The sequence below is a fragment of the Penicillium crustosum genome, assembly GCF_028827405.1.
Source record: "Penicillium crustosum strain IBT 35664 chromosome Unknown utg000003l_segment0_segment0, whole genome shotgun sequence".
In the NCBI taxonomy this organism is placed as follows: Eukaryota; Fungi; Ascomycota; class Eurotiomycetes; order Eurotiales; family Aspergillaceae; genus Penicillium; species Penicillium crustosum.
In genome coordinates, this window is record NW_026623124.1 from 1,343,824 (window position 1) to 1,365,263 (window position 21,440).

The 21,440-nt window shown below is 47.2% G+C and overlaps 9 protein-coding genes across 9 annotated transcripts; 2 read left to right on the plus strand and 7 right to left on the minus strand.

Moving 5' to 3' along the window:
* Positions 1-95: 95 nt before the first annotated feature.
* On the minus strand, positions 96-2,188 carry N7487_007569 (gamma-glutamyltransferase; the record flags this gene model as incomplete). The annotated part of the gene is made up of 6 exons (XM_056875299.1): positions 96-545; positions 566-731; positions 784-944; positions 1,010-1,592; positions 1,643-1,789; positions 1,860-2,188. The coding sequence occupies 6 exons, from the start codon at positions 2,186-2,188 to the stop codon at positions 96-98; spliced, it is 1,836 nt and encodes a 611-aa protein (XP_056727487.1).
* A 610-nt stretch (positions 2,189-2,798) lies between these two features.
* On the minus strand, positions 2,799-3,852 carry N7487_007570 (uncharacterized protein; the record flags this gene model as incomplete). The annotated part of the gene is made up of 3 exons (XM_056875300.1): positions 2,799-3,204; positions 3,266-3,313; positions 3,371-3,852. Coding segments are annotated over 3 exons (936 nt in total), but the record flags the coding sequence as incomplete, so codon positions are not given.
* An 87-nt stretch (positions 3,853-3,939) lies between these two features.
* On the plus strand, positions 3,940-4,119 carry N7487_007571 (uncharacterized protein; the record flags this gene model as incomplete). The annotated part of the gene is made up of 1 exon (XM_056875301.1): positions 3,940-4,119. One exon carries the CDS (start codon positions 3,940-3,942, stop codon positions 4,117-4,119), a length of 180 nt encoding a protein of 59 aa, XP_056727489.1.
* A 2,178-nt stretch (positions 4,120-6,297) lies between these two features.
* N7487_007572 (uncharacterized protein) lies at positions 6,298-8,181 on the plus strand (the record flags this gene model as incomplete). The annotated part of the gene is made up of 3 exons (XM_056875302.1): positions 6,298-7,092; positions 7,247-8,068; positions 8,122-8,181. 3 exons carry the CDS (start codon positions 6,298-6,300, stop codon positions 8,179-8,181), a joined length of 1,677 nt encoding a protein of 558 aa, XP_056727490.1.
* A 397-nt stretch (positions 8,182-8,578) lies between these two features.
* N7487_007573 (MFS transporter) lies at positions 8,579-10,458 on the minus strand (the record flags this gene model as incomplete). The annotated part of the gene is made up of 6 exons (XM_056875303.1): positions 8,579-8,833; positions 8,909-9,490; positions 9,536-9,597; positions 9,662-10,056; positions 10,119-10,347; positions 10,443-10,458. 6 exons carry the CDS (start codon positions 10,456-10,458, stop codon positions 8,579-8,581), a joined length of 1,539 nt encoding a protein of 512 aa, XP_056727491.1.
* Positions 10,459-11,730: 1,272 nt separating this feature from the next.
* N7487_007574 (uncharacterized protein) lies at positions 11,731-13,723 on the minus strand (the record flags this gene model as incomplete). Its single annotated transcript, XM_056875304.1, has 4 exons — positions 11,731-12,716; positions 12,779-13,392; positions 13,456-13,565; positions 13,619-13,723. 4 exons carry the CDS (start codon positions 13,721-13,723, stop codon positions 11,731-11,733), a joined length of 1,815 nt encoding a protein of 604 aa, XP_056727492.1.
* Positions 13,724-14,195: 472 nt separating this feature from the next.
* sit2 (putative siderochrome-iron transporter) lies at positions 14,196-16,188 on the minus strand (the record flags this gene model as incomplete). Its single annotated transcript, XM_056875305.1, has 3 exons — positions 14,196-15,133; positions 15,188-15,801; positions 15,875-16,188. The coding sequence occupies 3 exons, from the start codon at positions 16,186-16,188 to the stop codon at positions 14,196-14,198; spliced, it is 1,866 nt and encodes a 621-aa protein (XP_056727493.1).
* Positions 16,189-16,211: 23 nt separating this feature from the next.
* N7487_007576 (uncharacterized protein) lies at positions 16,212-16,513 on the minus strand (the record flags this gene model as incomplete). The annotated part of the gene is made up of 2 exons (XM_056875306.1): positions 16,212-16,422; positions 16,443-16,513. The coding sequence occupies 2 exons, from the start codon at positions 16,511-16,513 to the stop codon at positions 16,212-16,214; spliced, it is 282 nt and encodes a 93-aa protein (XP_056727494.1).
* A 1,328-nt stretch (positions 16,514-17,841) lies between these two features.
* Positions 17,842-19,059, minus strand: N7487_007577 (uncharacterized protein; the record flags this gene model as incomplete). The annotated part of the gene is made up of 5 exons (XM_056875307.1): positions 17,842-18,137; positions 18,210-18,404; positions 18,454-18,567; positions 18,622-18,765; positions 18,822-19,059. The coding sequence occupies 5 exons, from the start codon at positions 19,057-19,059 to the stop codon at positions 17,842-17,844; spliced, it is 987 nt and encodes a 328-aa protein (XP_056727495.1).
* Between the last annotated feature and the right edge of the window lie 2,381 nt (positions 19,060-21,440).

Sequence of the window (21,440 nt, forward strand, 5' to 3'; positions counted from 1 at the left end):
GTTAGATTGAGAATCTTTTATAGTAATGCTTTTGTACCTTATATACACCTGACAATGTATGTAATTTGGCATCCACAGTGCCCACGCATCCCATTCTATACAGAATACCCGGCCGAGTTGAGCTGCCTCGGCTCTCCAGCAGCATCGAATGTTCCATTGGGCAACACCCGAATCAAGTGGGCAGTACTCTGTCCCGGAGCAACCCAAGTAACATTATGGCCGCGTGCCTTCATGGAGGCAACAGTGGCGTTGTCATAAGTGTATTCGAAGGTGACCTGATTTGGCACCAGCTGGTCATGCAGGCGGGGTTTGGCCAACGCTTTGGCGGCGGAGAGTCCCTGATCAATGGAGTGAATGATATTCTGGACAGTAGCAGTGATGATACGGCTTCCTCCTGCAGATCCCGCAATCAAGAATAACTTGCCATTGGATCGTTCAACTATCGCGGGCGTGATGGAGGAGAGAGGGCGTTTTCCCGGGGCGAATGTAGTTGGATGGAGAGGGGATGTAACCAAATGAGTTCGACGATCCAGGGATAGAGAAATCTGTGAAAATGTTAGTTGACCCTGTGACCTAGGACAGGCTTTTCCAACATACCGTTCATCTCGTTGTTCATGATGATACCGGTTTCTGGGACCATGACATGGCTACCGAATAATAGGTTGACAGTGGTAATTACCGAGATTGCAAGTCCAGTGTGGTCAGCTGTTGCGATGTGGGAAGTTCCAGGGCTGATGCGCAGTTAGCCTAATGTTAATAAATGATGCTTTAAGTAGGACCTACGTGTCCAGGCTTTCCAGTCCAGCTGGATCATAAGCAGATACGTTTTGAGTCCGCACATCCGAGATCTTGGATCGAATGTCATCAATAGTAGACTGATCCAAAATACTCTTCTCATAGTCGGCCAGGCCGTCAACAAATAGGGGATCGCCAAAATTAGATCTCTGTGTTTCATGTAAGCGACCATTGACCAGAGTTCACGGGTGAAATAACAATCGGTCATTCATACCTCGCCATATCCAAATCGCATCGCCTCGTCCAACCGATGGGTACTCAAATTCACGGATTTTTCAGTCGAGAAGAAATCCTTGTATGTCCCGAGAATCTTCAGAATACTCAGGGCGATACTGCCACTCGAGGGGGCCGACGTACTCGTGATCTTGTAGCCACGGTAGTCTATCTGAGAGACATTCCGAATAGCCACAGTGTAGTTTTTAAGATCTTCGAGTGTCATTGTGCCGTTTTCGCGCTGAAGCGCATTGATCATAGTCTCTGCAATAGGGCCCGAGTAGAACGCATCCGCGCCACGCTGTGCAATAGCCTCGAGGGTATCCGCATACCGGCGTCGGGTAATTGTATCGCCCAGCCCAAGCCTGGTTCCGTTCGGAGCGAAGTCAATTGCCCATGTGGGATTCTTAGATAAGAAGTCCTCTCCACTTCCAACGGCAGATTTCATGTATTTGACAAGATCTTCTGTGACAGGGAATCCGTCACGGGCTGTACGGATAGCGGGCTCGACAACAGTCGACCATGGAAGCGAGCCGTACTTATTGTGAAGGTATTCAAGACCTCGTACTTCGCCCGGCACTCCACTTGTATAGCTGTTAGCTTGACCCCCATCAGCTCCGCATATTCGTCTTACCTTGCCAGTCCGCCGTATACGGAAGCATCTTCGTTATTTTTGTACATGTCCTCGAATGCCGCAGCCGGCGCCGTCTCTCGGAAATCAATAAACTCATAATCACCCTTTGCTGATCTCACGAGCATGAAGCCACCTCCACCGATCCCACTGTGGTACATCCCTAGTCTCCGTTAGCTATGCTCAGATACAATTATTAACCGGATGAATGTAGCCTCACCTATGACACCAATACAAAACTCGGTTGCAACCAACTATGTCATTGTCAACACCGAGATTCACCCCAAAGCCCACCTCGATGGGTATACTCACAGCATCAGCGGCGTTTCCGCCCTTTTTCAAAATATCAGATCCATGACCGGAGCAGACCGAGCTTTCGCTAGCAACAGCACCCAGCTTTCCAGGGCCAATTCCACCATGCGACCCGAGATCGGCATTCAGGTCTCGCTCGGAGAACTCCAAAGGGGAGGTGCTTGCACTGGGCAGATGAATTGCGATCAATAGCAGTGACAAAATCGCCAAAAATCCGAGTTTCAACGGCTGCGACATGTTGACAAGAGTCTGCCTCCAATTTCTCCGCGATATGGAATGTTGTGCAAAAGGAGATCCCGGAGAAGAAGAGGCTGGCAAAACCCCAAGCTGTTATAGACCCGATATTAATACTCTCAACCCGGGCGCAAATGAGGTAGTAACGGAGAGGGAAAAGACAGCTTTACCTTCTCCACATCTTGGCTGATCTGACAGGGGTGTTGCATATCACGATTGGAGGCCTCCTAGGTTCCCAACGCTTTTGTATAGGATCAGCGGGCTCCAGGTTGCTTGGCGAATACAGCCAGCACCGAGAGATAAGGAACGAGGAAAGGAAATAACAGATGGAACATTTCGAAAGATTAGAAGATCATCTTCCAATATGTTTAATTTACTCCGTACTCCGTAGCGGAGTGTTCTGGGGCCTCCGACCCCGCTGATAAGCTGTCGGGCACCTGTCGGGGGCAAATGTTATGGCTCGGAAGTTTTTCGGGGTCAACAGGATCAAACGCCATACTCCATCTATAGCATCTTATCTCCCTTCGATATGATTCGGTCATTAGTTGACCTATCCTTTGTTATGAATAAAATAATAAATACCCCAAATCTATAACCCCAATACTCTATACCCCGCACGCTCAATCAATGCCGCGGTTAGTCCTCCCCTCGCAGCGGCTTGTCTTATCCAAGAAATAGTTTCCTCCCACTCCTGAGGAACATTGTCCAGTGCTTCCAGCGTGGCTAGTACTAGCCGACGACCCCAGTCGCGCACGTACCATCGGTGGCACAAGAGACGCATAGCGATGCCAAAATGTAGAAACAAAATCCGGGCAATCCAGTCGCCATGTTTGAGTAGTGACGAAAATTTGTCGGAGAGGAATAAGGGCCATGCAAGGGGGCCGCCATGCGGTCCAATTTTTGGCCAAGGTTCGATGGCCTCATGAAGCTGCTGCCATGTGGCTAGGTAGATCGGTTGGTCCGACCCTTTTGTTGTGTCAATAATCGACTGAAGTCGATCCAGCGACGTCACTATGTCTCTATGTTGATGATCAGCTTCGCAAGCCCTACACCGTTACTCCATACGTCACGGGAACATACTTGTGGAGGGTGAATAATACGTGTGTGCTCTCGTCCGGATAGCTGCCACTGTTTCGTGTTATCATCCAGCCTTCACAAATCAGTCAGAGGGAAGGGGTTCCATACTAATCATGTTTCCCAGCTTCGAGAATTTCTTGTGTATCAGGATTGCATAGCCATCCATCCAGCTGCGAGCCAACTCCGGCTTCAAGTATGCGGGAAAGAAGCATGGCGGGGCCAGACATCAATGTGCGAGCCTCAAGAACCACCGAAAGCGGGTCCAGAGGTCGCGTTTCAAGAGATAATACTCGAGATCCCATAGCAAAGAGCATTATGATGATGGATGAGACAAATGCTGGTTCATAATCTGGTGGTGAAATTTGCGGCAGAACCTTGCTCAATCCAGCGCATGCCTGGCTCTGATAATGCACGGCATGATTCAACCATGAAGCCCGGTTATCAGTTTCAACTGAGGCCAAGTGTAAGGCTGAAAATGCGTGGATGCTGTCAAGCAGGTAAGGACAAGATGCGGCCATGCGAGGAATCGTCATGGAGAGATGGTGTGCTGATAGCCCGTCCTGTGACAGAGTGTGGTACGTTGAAGTCATATACTGATGGAATAATCTCGTTTCAAGCAAGCGCGTTGCCTGTGGGAAATCCCTTGCCGGGGTCACAGTGCCACTATCTGTTTCATCATGGGCACTGGACGATGCCCCGGGGCTATCCTGATCTTCATTTGGGGGAGGATATCTGCAGTCCAATTTTCGCTTCCTGCACAGAGTACATTTTGGGATGCTCTCATCACACTGACCGTTGTGTCAGAATATGAGTCTTTCTTCGCTGGTGGCTTACTGGCATCCGGAAAGGCCGCTTGAGCCACATCCAACACGCCTGACGGGTTCAGGGGAGCAAACTTGCTGACACTGACCTTTACATGTCTCCTTTTACACTCCAAACACCCCTTTCGAGACTTCGTGTGACTACGACGCGATGGCATTGATGGTTGCCATTCAGAAAAGGAATCAAAGTGATCCGGTACCAGCAAAGAAAACGAAAAGAAAAACAAGAAGCCTCATTTTCACTTCATATCTCGGTGAAATTAGATCGGTGGCCTCGACCTCGGTTCTTTCTGGGGGATCTGCATATGACACTGCGTGATTCGCAGAGACGGTGCCCCTTCAGGCACCGGACCGGGACCCTGGGGCCCCCAGGGGGATCCCGAGGTCCCCGGGGGGCGCCTCATTGTGGCTTATATAATCGACACTTCCACCCACGGACAGAAAGGGGAGGAGGGGGGGGTGGGGGAAACCTTCGGGGGTTCTAGTAAGAAAATAACCCTTGGATATATAGAGGCACCACTGGTATGAAGTAGATACCAATGACAACAGTGCGGGTGGCTAAGCAGTTTCGAGTCGGGAGTTCAGAGTAACAAATTACCGACACGGGATCACCGGTCCATGTGAACTTTTGCTATCACATGCTATAAAACACTCAATGCAGGGTCTTCACATCTGACAAAAAAACCTATGCTTTCAAAAATAACCTTCTGTGCATGTAATGGAAAGTTAATATCTAATTCGTTATCCCTTGTTGGTGCAATATATATCACAGTTGTTCAGCATCTTCACTGTTCTGCTTCAACTTTCAATTCAATGTTGAAGGATGCGAGATAAATCAAGCAGACCAACTAGTTTAGATAAAGCATTGCATACCGTGGGGATCGGGTTCTCGCTTGCTGATAGTCTGATCTTAGTTGAATTATGGTTAGCAAAGTTGAAATTCGAACCCAACTAAGCATCAAATAAGATCATAAAAATGCGAGCTAGCCCCGCTTTGAGATTGGCCCAATTTGTACTTGTATATTCTAGCATTCGGCTAGCGATAATTAGATAAGGTATGGATCAGAAACATGTTCAGGCGAGATATCGCTTAATCATATTATCAAGGAAAGGTTCCAAGGTTGTATATGTTTCAAGAAGCGACTTAGAGCCGATCTCTCTAACTATGTAATCGTAATCTTGATACTAGTAAAGCTTCACACAACACATCAATTTTCCAAAATTCAGACATTCGAGAAAACCATAGAAGGCGCTGGGCATTTTAGGCATTAACCATTTACACCTCAGGGCCTCAATTAACAAACATAACTTCCGAGGCTATATCATCCGAACACTCAACAGCCTACCTACCCAAGTATGCCCAGGTAAATCTCTCCAAGGGAAAAGTCCCTCATCATAACCAACTAACCGTCATTCACCTCCAACTTGGCTGCGGATTGAGGGTCGTGTCCCATTCCTAAAGATCGATCTGTCTTCGTCAGATTACTTCACCGACATCTGTTGATGATATTATTACTCTCTTCAAACGTGACAATAAAAAGGCGGAAAAGGCGTTGAAATGCGAAACAATTTCTTTGTAGCGGGATTATTCCTAGTATCATCTTATATACAAAATTTCTAATATCACCCACATAAAGCCAAATATATTAGATTATTAGTTCTTCTTCGTTGTCAAGGATAGATATCGCATGAACGGCCAACTATTCTGCTCTTCATACAAAATAAAATCAGGTAAATTCAAACCACTCCGTAATATTCCAATCACAGAATTTTCATGGGTGGGTTTCTTGTCAATCTGCCGTGGGGGCCAAAGAGGGACAGGTAGGCTAGGGGACATGGGCCACGTGCATAAGCGGCTTATATTGTAAATAGACTGTGCTTGACGGGTAACTTACCTAGTCGGAAAAGTTGTTGCAAACACTTTGATTTAATTTCGAGTAGATCAAATTATTGAGCCAAGACAGGAAGGTAGTGTATTTGGCCCCCAGGAACAGCGATCCACATATCTTCCTAATTTAGAGAGAACCAATCAAGGCCAATAATTATTCAACTTGGTTCTTGGCCCACTAAAACATTAATAGTCTACAGTGGCGGAGTAACTATGGATATGAGACGGAAGATATTATGTAAAGCGCATAAGTTCAATGCCTATGAGCCAGAGTCAACGATATTGGCCAGCGTCCTAGATTTATCTTCTTTCTCGATTATACCAACATGGGAACCCAAGACGAAAGAAGCATTCAAGAAAATGATGCTCCGCCAGCCTATCATGAGGCATTGAGCTGCCCCACAACATCATCTCGTTATGGTTCGCTTCCGTCAACTATGAGCGTACATGGCCAGTGGACAAAATGGAAATCTATGAATCTCTGTGGTGGTTCGAATGCCAAGGATCGTCAGTGTCTGATTGAGATGCAAACTGGCTATAGCGGCAAAGCTCCACTTGGGATGAGAACGGGCTTTCTCCTTCGAAATGGGATGAGCACGAAGGATCCACTTCTTGCTGCCGCTGGCGATGAGTCGCGCGGGCTCCATGCGTTCAATCCCGACGGCATCGTTTTCTTACCGCCACTTGATCCGGTCCCGAAGTCGGATCGCATGGATACAGAACTGCTACGCGCCGAACCCGGTACAAATAACGATATCGCCTTCCACTTTTCTATAGAAGTAGGCGACAAGGAGCAGAGGGAGGAGTTTGCGTGGAGGAAGATCAAGAAGGGCGAGGATCAAGCCAAGAGAAATGGGTTCAAGTTGGTTCGATTCTCGTCTAGCCCACAATCATCCCAGCCGAGCGGTAGCAGTAGTGGCCAAGCGCCGTCTTCGTCTTCGTCCTCGGCTCCATTAGCAGGCAAAGATGGTGAGATTGTCGCATTTCTTGGATGGGTCATGGCTTGGCCCAGTCTGACACATGCGTTCACTCTTGAAGTGGTGGATGGTCAGTCGGGTGCATTGGGAGGACGCTGGACTCTTATGGTTATCGTCACTGCAATCAGGCTCTATACACTGCACGTAAAGGGGAAAACGAGCAGATTTGTGGTTGATATGGGAAAGAAGACTTCAGGAAAATAATCCCAAATTTGTTATGCATATGTAACTGTACGCACAGGATAATTAATGCCTGCCCTGTGACCATATATCATACTACAACATCAAACCATGCTAGGGTGACGATAACGGGATAGCTCTGGAGGCCAAGACTGATTTACGTCATGTTATTGCCCGGCCCTGGGGGCTGCCCCACGTGGGCAACCGGGGTAACCCTTGTCCCGCCCGCGGTCTATTTATGCCCCAGTACGCTCCAACTGAGCCCCCAGGCCATAATGCTTACCACCTTCTATATGCATTGTCAAAGATATTTTGCATCATTCGTTACCAGGTCGTCACGTACTATATTGCTGGAAGTGTTGACAGATCCGGACCGAACTCGGTGCCCAAGACAATGGATCCAGGCTCTGAATCGTACGAGAAAACTGGTGGAAACACCTCAACGGAAATACTTCAGCCCGCCGTCCTCTTCTTGTCAGGCCAATCTGTCTTTGTCGAGTCTGCAACTCCAACCCTACTTTACCAATTAAACAGGGACATCAGATCAATCTTGAATAAGGACTCATCTGTGGCACTCGAAAGAGTCGAGCAAGATGTATCTGATTCCGAGACGGAAATCGAGGGTGTGACTCCTGGTACGCAGCATAAAAGACATATTTTCTATCTTGCACACCCTGTGAATGCGCAATACCGCACCGATATACCCGCTAAGTACTACATCACATCTGCGGTGCCCGAGATGGTGGGCAATATCCGCTTCGAGAATTCTGAGGCACGATTTCAAAAGACATCCTTCAAGGCAATGTTGAGCACGAAAAGGACCGCCTCGGATAAGCCATTATTCTACGAGGGAACGCAACAACTCCTACTGTTTGATATCCAACCAAACTGGAAAGTCGGTCGAAATTGCTACAAGTGGAGCGATTCCAATGGCAGACAGGTCGCCGTTGAAGAAAAGGAAGATGACAGATATAAATTATCCGTTACGAGCAGTATGTCGCAGGTGTCGAGGGATGCACTGGTCGCTACATGGTTGTTGAGGCTGTGGCATGATACGGCCGAGAGTAAGCAAGCTGAAAGGGAATGTGAGTTAAGTTTATCTCTGTTACTGCCGAATCCTTGTAACAATTACTGGCACTTTGTCCTTTGGTTAACTTCTCTTTCTAGTCTTTGAAAGCATGGCATCATCGGAGGATTGTCAAGAATATATGCCGAGGCAGTGTATACTGATGTGAGATTAGTTAGGTAATAACTATCTCTGTCGCTTGACTCTCAAAGTTATCAATAAACCGGCAAGTTCTTTATTGTTCTAACCCCCATGGCACCAATCTACACCCTCAAATTATATCTATCTTTAATTTCTCTCGCGTATATGGGTACGAACTGTAATGGAGACAAGCAAAATAGACGCGATAACCCAACAGTGCCCGAAGCGAGTACCGCTACCCGATCAGAAGTTCACCTGGAATCTTGGGCTCGTCCTTATGCGTTCGCCATAAGCCCAAAAGATAATAGGCAATGCGCAAAAGGCCAAGGCAATGAATCCAAGTAGCGAATTACCCCAGCCAAGTCCAAGAGCCTCATACATTTTCGGGCCGGCAAGTGGAAGCATGGCACCGGCCAGTGAACGGAACACCGTGTTGGCTGCCATGGCAGAAGCGGCGTAATCTGTGAAGGCATCCACCAAGTATGTGCTCACACACATCTAAACAGTCAACCCAAATGTAAGCTGGTTAATTCAAAGCAGAAGGGAGTCACAGGTAGGGGGAAAGGAACTTACGAAGGTGATCATCATGCCAGTACCGAGGAAGGAGGTACCGATGATAGGCACAATCCAGTGGGTTTTGTAATAGGCAGTCCACCCATACATGAACAGCGAGATGGGGACGAAAACGGCTCCAGGGATCATAGGAGGAAGACGATACTCGGGCTTTTTCTGACCATTCTTGACGGATAGATAGTTGAGTAGTCTGTCGGAGGTTGCTCCGAGAATGAACAACCCGATCAACGAGCCAACGCCCAAACCCAGATAAGTGAGTCCAGCTGATCCCTGAGAGAAATTGTACTGCTCTTCGAATACGGAGGTGATAGTTGTAAACAGCAGATATAAGTATCCGTAGATGACGCCGACGTAAAGTGAAAGAAGGAAGACGATCGGGGAGAGGAAGAGCATCTTCGTCGGTCGCACAATGGAGTATAGGAATAATTCCTTTGGTGTACGGCCTGTGTCGAGTGCAGAGCGCAAGTTCATGTTCCCAGTTTCCTTCTGGAGCTTCTTGGTCTTCCGAGCCAGGATAGTCGGGGCGTATGATTCGCGGATGGTTATTATGGAGCTAGCGGTGATAGCACCACCCTGCCAGTTCTATCAGTATATGTTCTACCGTTGGGTGTTGTAGTCTCAACTCACAGCCATCGCCAGCACATAGAAACTCCATCGCCAACTCTTTGCCTGTGCCAGATATGCACCCGCTATGCCAAGTTAGCCTAGCACTTTAGTTATCAACTAAAGAAAGCATCAGGGAAATTAACATACCAACAGGACCAACGACTGGACCAATCAAAGGGCCAAGAGCCCAAGCTGCCATCGCACCCCCTCTCTGCTCTTGTACGAACATATCCGCAATCGTGCCGGCGCCAATCGTCAGCGGACAGCTACCGGCAAAGCCAGCGAGGAATCGGAAGACAATAAGACTGCCTATCTCGGGCGCAAAGGCACAGGCAATGGTCCAGATCACGTATAGGACATTGCATACATGATAGACGTACTGTCGACCATACAACTCCGATAGAGGTGCGATGAGCAGGGGGCCGAAACAGTATCCCAGCAGGTATACCGATACCACGAACGATGCCAGTTCAGTGCTGGTGACATTAAAGTCTTTGACTAGTTGGCCTACACCGGGGGCGAACATGGATGATCCGAGAGGGCTGTTAGTTTTCAGAAGTTAGCTTTTTATCATCTGAATGATACAGGAAAGGACCGGCCATACGTCAGAAACGTGATCAGCGCAATAGAACATGTCGCTGTGATCTTCCTTCCCGAGGTCCAGTTGAGAGGATTTTCGGGATCATCTGGTCCATCCCAATCGACGATGTTTGGATCTCTCGTTTTTTCCTCTTTTGCGACATCTTTCAAATCGAGGGGGCCATTTTCGAGATCTGCTCCTAGTTTTTCCCGATTACTCGTGCTTATTGTCGATCCATCGACGGAGGGGGTTTCTGCATGAACATTTTAGATATTTCTCTCTTCACTAAGTTTATGTGGTGAAGATCATTTTCAGATAGGGACATTAAGAAAATAAAGAAAGTCCTACCTGAGCCGTCTTTCATTTTGGGAGATATGTCACCGATATAAAAACAATACAAAGTCGCACGCCCGCGTCACAACTGGTTGTGGATTGGATTTGTCCTCGTTCCAGGATTAATATAGGTTGGAATCGAGGGTATCTAAAGAGTAGTAATGGGCTTGTGGATGGTTCTTCCGGTTAGAAGAATAAAAGACGAAGGAGAGGGGATGAGCGCGATAATAACATAATAATACCCCAAACGCCAACGGGAACCTACCTGTTATAAACGAGGACCACATTCGGAGCCGCCTTTGAGCACCCGCGGGCATAACTTTCTTATTCTGCATTACAAGGGGGTACATCTTGCAGCCGATGCCTAATACCCGGGTAAACTCATTAATTTGGCCAAGGATATCTAGTCCTTATGGGTCGGAGAGTTAATCGGTCCGAATAAACATCATTTCGCGTTGCTTGTAAATGAATCTCATAAAATGTGGTGCGACGCATAATTGAATAGCAGCGAATACATAACCTTGCAGTCGGGGGAACTCTGAAAAGCAGATGAAGCACTGGCATTTGGGAATCCAAGCTTTGTTCCCCGCAAAAAGAAAGGTTCCACCAGATTCCACTTCTAAGGCGGTACTGGCCAGTACATAAGAATTGTGCACCGGGAAAGCTCCAGGCCTCGTTTGCTTGGCCCTGCAACTAGTCCGTATATGATGCGCCTAAAATCTTACGTTAGGGCAGCCATGTGTTGTGATTGGTTTTTTTTTTTTTTCTCTCGGTTTCTATGCTACCTAGGTGTTAGACCTATTTAGCTAAAGGTCAGATGCTCGACTCGCTTAATATTTTAGTATGTATCGTCAATACATATCATTTAAAAGAGCCCAATATGGAATATGTAAAAAAGCAATACCTAAAATGATCTTAATCGAGCTTAATAATTGAAATATTACTATTCTTTCCAATTTTAATTATTGCCCTCTGTATTATTATTTTAGGAAATAGCAGATCTAGAGTACGTTCCAGGTAAATACATCTCGTCGGCTCGGTAAATGAATTACGCGTCTTTCCCGAGCATTCCTTGGCATTTGGGGGAGTTCAAATGCTCGGAGGGACTCTTGATTGAAATGCTCATAATGCCAAGAAATACAGAGTGGACACCAGGGCCAATGCATACATAAATCAGAACGAAGCGAGCCGAGCCGGGCATTCCAAGTTTAGCTACGGAGTAATGAGAGAAGATCATAAACTTTTGCTGCAAGGATCTCGCCTCATTTTCTGATTCGATTGGCAATATGCAATATGATTGATCTCAAATCCCTGGAAATGCACCGTGGCTATCAGGACATCCATTTGACGCGTCGCTGGTAAACATGTCAAAAAATCCGAAATCAAGGTCCAAATCCCGCATATCGATTGAGGCAAGAGAGTCTTGACCATTTACACCATTTACACATCCAGCGAGAGCAGCAGCAGTCTCTAGGCTTCTAGCAATGCTCAGCAACGGATGCGTGGGATGGTTGACGACCGGCGACAAGAGGAGGACCTGGACGAGTCGCTGAAGGTAGCCAGGAATACCCTCATCTTGCAGGTCATATGGTCCTTGTTGGACGGATACCTTCACCAGGCAGACACACGCGAATGCTACCATGGTTCCGATATAGGTTGGTAGCTTTCCCAGCCATGAGGATGACTCGTCATCATCGACAATGCATTTGATAATTGCCAACGCACTTCTCACCGCGCCATGTGCGAACTCGTCTGTACCAGTATCAGATCCACCTTCGGCCCCAGCTTTCGGGAGTTTTGTATCCTGCGACGAGCCTCGAAAGATGTGCGAGAAAAGATACAATTTAGCAGAATGGAAGTAAAGATCAAAGACACGACGTGAAAATGTAGCCGATGCGTTCGTGAAGGAAAGCATGGTAAGCCATTCTTCTAACCATCCACCATAGCTATCACTCAACTGCTCCAGTTTATCCGACCGTTGGCTAGTGGCCTTGCATTCAATATCAGCACCGAACATGTCGAAGACCCGACTGCTGATGGACCACAGCTCGACCTGGCTGATGAGACTTAAGTCAGAAGGGTTGGTGTAATAACTCTGCAGAAAGTCCCTTGGCCTTCTTAATGAGTGGAAGTCTCGTGTAAGGGGAGGTCTTCCGTGGATGAGAGAGCAGTGGTGGTCGCAGAGGTATACCAGCCAGTATAGCCGAGTACGGTCGTAGCAGGCTCGTTTGGTGTGGGGCATTTTGGTAATGCACCTGTGTAGATCTAGCTCTGTAGAAATTCGAACGGCTTGTTGTTTGTTAGTATACTGGTATGCAAAGTTTGAGGCCGTTGGTCTCACTAGCTCTCACCTAAACTGTTCAGCGCGGTGGAAACTTCGTTTAGCCACAAAGCTCCAATACACAGCGCGCGGACATCGTCGAATGTGTGATTGCTCGAAAATACTTTCCCGGAGACTTGGGTAGTGAAATGCTTCAGTAGGGTGTTGTAGTACTTGGAGCCAGTGCAAAATGCAGATACCGTGCATATTGCTGTAGTGAAGAGGGGAGAGCGTGCGCGGATGGTGCTTAATGAGTCGTTGTCGCCGAGGGTATTATGAATACAAGGATCCAAGTTTTGCTTATAGAACACGAAGAGTATCTCTGCTATTTCTTGTGGGATGATCCCGCATGAGACTGGGTCAGGGTTTCGTCCTGAGATTGCTCCAATATCACCCAACGTAAGATTGATCATTGACGATGCTGGAAATGCGCCTAGACTGCATGAGAGATCCAAGGTGACTGTAGCAGAAGACTCTGAATATAAAGGATTAGGTAGAGTGATAGGCGTGTCAGTCTCACTATTGTTGAGGTTAAATGGCTGTGCCGGAGGAGCATTACCCCGGGTAATCCTAGAAGGCTGGGTTGTGTTTTGTTTGATAGACTGTTCAAGTCTGCTAATTCGGTCCTCCATCTGTTCCTTCCATCTAAACCTCTTCATTAGATTATTGAAACCAAAATTTGTACCTGAAGCCATGGAGACAACATACGAAGCATCATTCTCCAGGAGCATCTGGAGGCTCTTATTGACCGAACACGCAAGCCCACGCACTTTGCACCGATTGCAAGGAGGGTTATTATCATTCATATGGCATTTTATCTGCCACGATATTAGTGCGTGGTACTCTTTTTGGGACACCGTGTGGTCCTGACCTTGAGTTTGCGACACAAGACACATGCCGTGATCTTGCGTGAAATATCGGGGATCTTTCGATCGCCAAAGGAATTACGCAGATTCATTGCTGCAGACTGAGGCATGACGAAAAAAATTTGATATCTCTCCTTGAGAGTGAGATCAATGGTTAGAAAGAAGGGTAGGTGAAATGAAAGCCGACCTTTGGATGTATGAGTCTTGCACCAATCGCGGGTGCCGGTCAACCCCACCACGGTCTTCTTGCCGTCGCCTCGTTTTTGTAATGAATTCTAGAAGTATAAGGAGAGATTCAAGGTGACTATAATATCTCTAGTTGCACCACGGAGAGAAAAGAAAAGAATGAATATAAATTTATTCGGTTTAAATAACTGCGAAAATGGATGACCAATTTGGTACAATGAAATATATATATTAATATCGTGCACGATCAACGAGAGATTACAAAAATGTACATTGAAGTGATGGCTTTTGCTCTACACAGCAGAGAATACAGCACACCACAAATAACGCGAAACATAAACAAGGCTTCCCAACCCGTGCGTCATAAACGGGTATACTGTGCAACGGAAAGTCTTTCTAGAAGATCATTTTACCCTTATTCTGCTTCAGGTTAACGTCGTAGTTCTTCCAGGCTAGGATGCAAGGAATAGTCAACGCCAAGATAGCAGTAGAAGCAATGCAGTTCAAGCGTTGGGCATAGCCCCACGTGTACGCGACGGCTTCACGGAGAGGGGTTCCCCAAGGGTAAGTTGACTGCACAGTGATACCACCGAGGTAGATCTGGGTGGCATTGGCCTTCAGGTTGTCCGGCAGTTGTGTCGTAAGGGTATCGACAAAGACATTGTTGTAGATAGCAGCGCCAACAGCTAGGCCAATGGCACCGCCGATGTTCGAGAACAGTCCGATGAGGGCCAGCATCATCGGAGTGCCCTCACGGCCACCTGCAGCCATAACAGCCATGTCTTCGCCAATGACGAGGGTACCTCCGGCGAAGGCAATGAAGATCTGACACATGACAACATAGCCAATGCCGTGGTCTGCACCACGGAAGTAGATCATCAGCCCAGATCCGAGGATCATGAGTGGAGCTCCGAAGAATAGGCAGATGTACTTGAAGCGCGCAGTGGCCCAGATGACGGCTCCGATGACGGGAGAAAAGAAGCAAGACCCGACGTTGTAAATCTGGAGCATGTAATTTGCATGGACTGGGGAAATATCGTAGGAGATCAGGACGTAGTTGTAGAAGTACTGATCCCATAGTTCGAAGCTGAAAAACAGCACGGCGGCTAGGATGCATGCGCCTAGAATGGTCGGACGCTTGATCAACTCGTAGCGGATAAAGTGGTTTCGTGCAACCCATTTCTCCCATGCTGCAAATACACCCAACATGAAGACTCCAACAATGAGGAGAGCAATGAATTTTGCACTTGAATATGTGGAGCGGCCATATTGTGCCAAACTAAATGGCAGGAGGAACATAACCCAGCCAGCCATGAGCAAGAAAGCACCAATAACTAGTAACGGAACGTCAGTGTCAATCTCCCGATATTTGTTTGGGGTATTCTTACCATCAAATTCATGGATGTAGTGGATGATAGACTGTACAGTAGTGCGACCACTGGGTTGTCGGCGGAAAATACCTCGCTTTTCTGCCTTCTTCTCGAAATATTTGAAAGCCATGGCGAGTGGCAAGAACACAAATGGCATCACGATGCAGAAGATGCCATAACCCCAGCGCCACCCGAAATTACCATATATCGAGTTTGCTGCAAGACTGCCTGTGAAGGCAGTACAGATAAACGGAGTTTGCATAAAGCCAAAAGCGAACGCTCGGTTTCTTAGACCCGAGGTATCGGCGACGAAAACGTTCAAGATCAGATATAGGCAGTAGTACCCGATCCAGTATAGCACATAGCCCGCCGCGTATCCATTGGGACCATCACATGCCGTGAGGATGATCATACCAAGAAGGTAAATGCCGGTCGAGACTACCAGGGCCTCAGCACGACCCCACAAGTTCAAGGTCTTACCAAGCGGCAGCTTAAGAACGCCGCCCACAATATTCGCGAGGATATAGGACGTTGAGACCTGCGGTGCGGTCTTGAACCCTCCCTGGATATAGTTGATGAGGAAACCGCTTATATTCGAGTGAAATGCCAACATGAATGTGCAAATCCAGATCCTGCAAGTTCAATCATTGTCAGAAAAGGTTCCATCGCAAGAGTACAGGAACGAATGGGCTGAGATCTACTTACCAAGCATATATTCCAACCAAAGCTGGCCAGCTCCATGCAAGCGCCGCTGCTTCCGCCTTCTGCTGACCCAACTGAGCACCCTCTGTGACACTATCGGGGTGTTGTGCCAATTCCTTCTCGTCGTCGAATGTGTCGCCTGCATGAGAACCGTCCGATGTGGGTGGTGATTCGGGATCATATTGTGATGACCTATCGCCGTTGGCACTGTTTGCCTCCGATTTCACATTTTGCGAGTTATATGATTCCTTTCCAAGTATCGCCCGATCGATGTTTTTGCTGTCATCGAGCCCTTCAGCGGTCGCTGGGAGACCCATCGCTGTATGTACCCTTTGTCCAATTACAGGAAGCCCAATCCGGATGCCAGATCCTCAATTGTTTCCGGGAAGGCTGTATAAGGATAGACAGAAATTGAGTATATTGGGCGCAATGGGATGGAAAGAAGAGACGAAAGATCTGCGATGCTGGCGAGGCACTGTTTTCTATAATCTGGAGGGACAGAGACCCGGGAGGTTCCAGGCGAGAAATTCCTGAGTGGTCCAGAGCACTGTCTCCAGTTTTTTTTTTTTACTTTCCTTCGCTCTCGACCGGAGACTCCGATGCGACGAGGATCAGATAATTCGGGGTAAGCGGATTAATCATATGGGTCAACTTGATAGATTACCCAATCAGGGGTTACGGTGGCGGGCGATCATCGCTCATTCGCCCCTAGACGGTGTGGGGTTAACATCCCTGATTGGCCAATATTGAACTTTGCCTCCTATTTTGGACTAGTGTTCCTCTCCCTCTTAAAGTTTCCAGGGTCACAGTTCTCTCTTTTCAGGGCTACCTGCTTGATGCGGCAACCCGTTTGCGTCTCAACAACCCAAACCGACAATATCCAATATTTGTTGTATACGAGTCATGCCATCATCTGTCTCACTCTTTTCTTTTTCCCCTTACGACCCTCGAACACAAAACGCTATCCGCTCTATTTGTCCCTTGCATATCCACGCGATGTACAGCGCAAGGTTGCCATATGAGAAGCTTAAGATACCAAAAGAGTTCGGGATCCTTTTCAGCCCCCAATTTGTACCCGAAGAAACAAGCAAATTGACTTCGTGCATGAATCATCTTGTTTACGAGGTCACCATACTAACTCAGTTGAACTTCGTGGAACAGTTCGCCTTCGGCGCTTCGGTCCATGGATGCGTGGCGCAATTTGACTTTTACGCCCTCTTATCTGATTTCTGATTTATCTGATCGATCAGATATGTATAAGTAGAATCAATGATGCTATTAACCTAAGCTTCCTAGGTGTTCCCTTGGCTTTCCCCAAAGCCAAGCCCCTCAAGGCAGATTCTGCCTGCGGGATGCTCGGATTAGCAAGGTGGTTTGACTCCTCGTGGGGCTGGATCGTATTTTCTCCAACCGCCCGAGGCGCTTCGCAGCATGTACTCCGTACGAACGGCGCACTCACCCAGTCGTTGACATCCTCCATGAGCCGTGTGCGACCGCACGAATCAGAGTAAACCTTTTGTATCCGCTGTGACGCAGGAAGCTCTTGAACGAACCAACAATCATTTTAGTCTGCGCAAATTTAGATTAATCAATCAAATCAATCGCCCCATTTCATCTAATCTGATCTTAAGTTTGTCTAATCCACTAATTTCCTTAACTCCACGGATTGATGATGCCCTTCACTGCGAATGATGTTGCCATCCCTTGCCACTATGTGGACCATACCGCTACCACGATTGTCGGAATTCCCGTTCGATCTACCTTAATGGAACCTGTAAGGAGCCTGTCCATTAGTTTGTGCAATTTTCTACAGACCGTTGTTGGTCTAAATGCGGCGAAGTGTTGTGTGAAACAAATTTAATTGTGCTCTATACCTGTAATTCCACTGGAATATCTAAATTTATTGGCAGCCATACCTAGGTGGATGATTGTAGCAAGCCCAGCTTGTTTCCAATTATATCTCCCTCGGCTTAATGTCCAACCATTGCCTGGTGTACAGCACCATATCTGTTGCCGTGGGGCTTAGCAGCGTCGATAATTTCGCGCATTTGTTGCTTTTCTTCCTCGCTCAATTCAATATCCCGAGACGCCCAGTTCTCCTCAAGGCGGGCCGCCTTGGTTGTTCCTGGGATGGGGATCAGTCCCTGGGAGGCAACCCAGGCGAGCGCGATTTGGCTAATCTTGCATCCCTTGCGGGTAGCTAGCTTCTTTATTTCCTCCACGATGGCCAGGTTCTTGTAGAAGTTCTCGCCTTGGAATTTGGGAGCTGTTGAAAAGGATAGCGTTAGCGAGTCTGTTCAGTCTATTATTAGGATACTTGTGGCTGGGTAATACATACACTTTCGGCGGAAATCGTCAGGGGCAAAGTCATCCGGGGACTTGTAATCGAAGTTATCGACGAGCCAACCGTGTCCCAGTGGACTGTACGCGACGTAAGCGACGCCTAGCTCCTTTGCTGTCTTGATCAAGTCATCTGTCTCGTGGATTGTCTCAAAGGCTGAGTATTCGGCTTGGATAGCATCGATCTTGGCAACTATTGACGGTTAGTAAAATATTCGCAACCTGGCTGGACGGAAACGCACTTGAGTTTGCCTTGCGTAGTGTGGCAGCTGAACATTCGGAAAGTCCAATATACTTGGTCTTGCCTGCCTTGCGAATTTCATCAAGGGCAGGAATAGACTCAGTCAAGGGTGTGTCTATTAAATTAGTAATTTGAGATTTGAAGACGGCCACATATTTATTCGACTCACTGGGGTCAATCCGGTGCAGATAGTACAAATCAGGCGTGAAGCCAAGTCTCTCAATAGTTCCTTCGATATACTCCTTGATATGCGAGGCGGAATTGGTGACAGCGCCATTTCCTCCCATGACGTCAAATCCACATTTGGAGGCAACTATCAGCGACAGCAGTTAGTTTCAATTAAATAATTCTCGTGGCACGAGGTCTTACTGAAAACCTTGTCGCGGACATTGTGCTTCCTGATAAAGTCTCCCAAAAGCTTTTCGTTCACGCCAGCTTGGTAGACAACAGCAGTATCCCAGAATGTGCATCCCAGTTCAATTGCCTTCAGCAAGACTGGCTCGGCTTGCTCGAGGCTCAGGTTGCTACCCAAGCCGAAGCTCAAGCCCATAGCACCGAAGCCCGGTGTTGGGACCTGAATGTCACCGAAGGGGAGTGTCTTAACCATGTTGACTGAGCTGAATAATTTGATGGGTGGTTCTTAATTTCTGTTGCTTTAGAATTGACAAGATGCGGGAGTGAGTTCAGATTTATATGATAGATTTAGTCCCCGGGATTAAGCCTTCATGTGGGTCGTCCTGGTTTTTCTTATGAGCCTTAACTCCGCTAGCTCCAATGAAGTTCCAAGGACTATTTTCTACCATGTCGTATGTGAACTGTGGAATGTGGAATGTGAAATGAGATGGGCATTTGAATCCAATCACAGAGAGAAACAGACAGAGGTACGAATTTCTTCTCGTAATCGTCAACGGTAACGGATGTACCAATGCCTAACTCCGAACATTTTATAGGCGGGGTGTCATCAACCCCACTAAACACCGAAACCACAATGACATCATGCCGTATGGATGATACCTGTTGAGTGCAGCAATATTTGCCGATATATGATATGGCAAGTACAATTACATATTGCCTGATTAGGTGCGATGTACTTGCAAATTGAATGCTCTAGGCCAAGTAATGATGCAAGGCACTGTTAGCCTTCCAAGGTGGTGAACTAGCATCAACTCATCAGCCAGGTGGGGCTTCCCAAGGTTGTCAGCAGGATGCATTAGTGCCGAGACCTACATAACCAGCCTACAACGTATATTGTGAATCAATACTATGCAGTCAATTCGCTAACGGTGTACTATTTTAAATTGTAATGATATATCCTACCTTATATGTATGTATGATTTTAGCTCAAACTTTCGAGGAACAAAGAGATTATGTTGCTCTAATATCCCAATGGCTAGGAACTTTATGCGGGGAAAGTGGGAACGTTGAGCACAGTGGGCTCATCTCACACGTACAACATACAAACGCGAGCTTATGGTGGGCACCCTGGATACAAACTTGCCAAAACAAGATTATAAACAATGCCTAAAGAAGGCCGAGGCCCTCTCCAGGATATTTCACCCATCACTCACATGAGCAAATGCTAGAAACTCTTCAATTCAACCCACTGGTATGAATAAACTCAATATTTCAGGTCCAGCGACCATCCGCAGGAGAGTCTAAGGACTTGCTCTCTCTCTCTTTCCTATACTATGTTGAGACTTACTGTGCAACTAAACAAGCCAACGTTAAGTCTAGGTTATACTAGATATGGGCCAAATTGAGCTGTTGGAAATGAAGGAGACCATCCTAGGAGTGGCGCAGGTTCCAATCATTGTCAACAACTCAACTAGGGGAGTAGGAGCCTTCCCAATGAGGCAGCCAGGTCATAAACGGCAGATATGACCAGCTGCGTGGCACCTGTCTCCATTTAGTTCTCTCAACTAATAACACAGCGAGAAGATCAATCTAGCTTTTTTCTCCGTGTAAGCGCCAACTGACTACCCCAAACCGAGTCATCAGCTTTTGATATGCCTGGTCTTGGATAAATCGAATATTCCGATAATACATTTCCTCTTGGGACAGCGCATCTGACAAATTGGCCTATATCGAATCGTTTTCAAACCGCTGTCGGTAATCGACTTTTTCATGGTCTGCCAAGTTGACTTCAAATTCGTGATCATTATGACACCTCCATCGATCATCGTCTGGGCTTAATCCTGGTCCCAAGTCAAGCCACCGGGTAAGAAAAAGGCACACATCTTTCTCATCCATATTCCGTGTCTCAATTTGCCACGATGTATTGCATTCATCGCAACGCCCTTTGTCCCGGGGTTTCGTTGTCGTATCAGAGCGATATTTGTTGACCAGACCGTGAACGACAGAATTCAAGTTGAATATATGATTAATGTGCATACAAATGTGTATAGCTGCGTCTTTAGGATGTGGGAATAACAATGATAGATTGTGTTTCCTCACTACCGCGAGCTCTTGGGTTCGTAAGTAAAGGCTAGGAGGGTTCGAGCAGATTCGAGCGTCAATGGACAGGAGAGTTGTCATATGACTACACTGAAAGTCCTCTTCGTTGTGCGGTTTCGTGGGGTTCAGCGCTTTACTTGTGATAGGATTGTTTCCTACCTCTATATAGAGCAAGGACTGAACGGGGATTCCAAATTGAGCCGCGTGGCAGAACCTTCGCATGACAAGTTGAAGATGAACACGATGGAACTTGTAATATGCGTGGCTCGGGTAATGGATAATGTAAATAGGCTGTTTGGGGCGATGAACGCTGTGATCTGGGGAATCTACGCAAGCTGGAACTTTGAATTTGGGACATGGTAGAGCCACCTTTCCCCAAAGATAAAGTCGTAAGCAAGCATGTCATGAGAAAATCGTGTCAAAAGATCGACCCGCGGCCCATCCTCAGGCCCACCTCTGCGGCTCTTTGGGAGATCGTCACATACAGATCCCAAGGAAACCACAATCGGCGCTTGCATAACGCGAGGCAAGCAA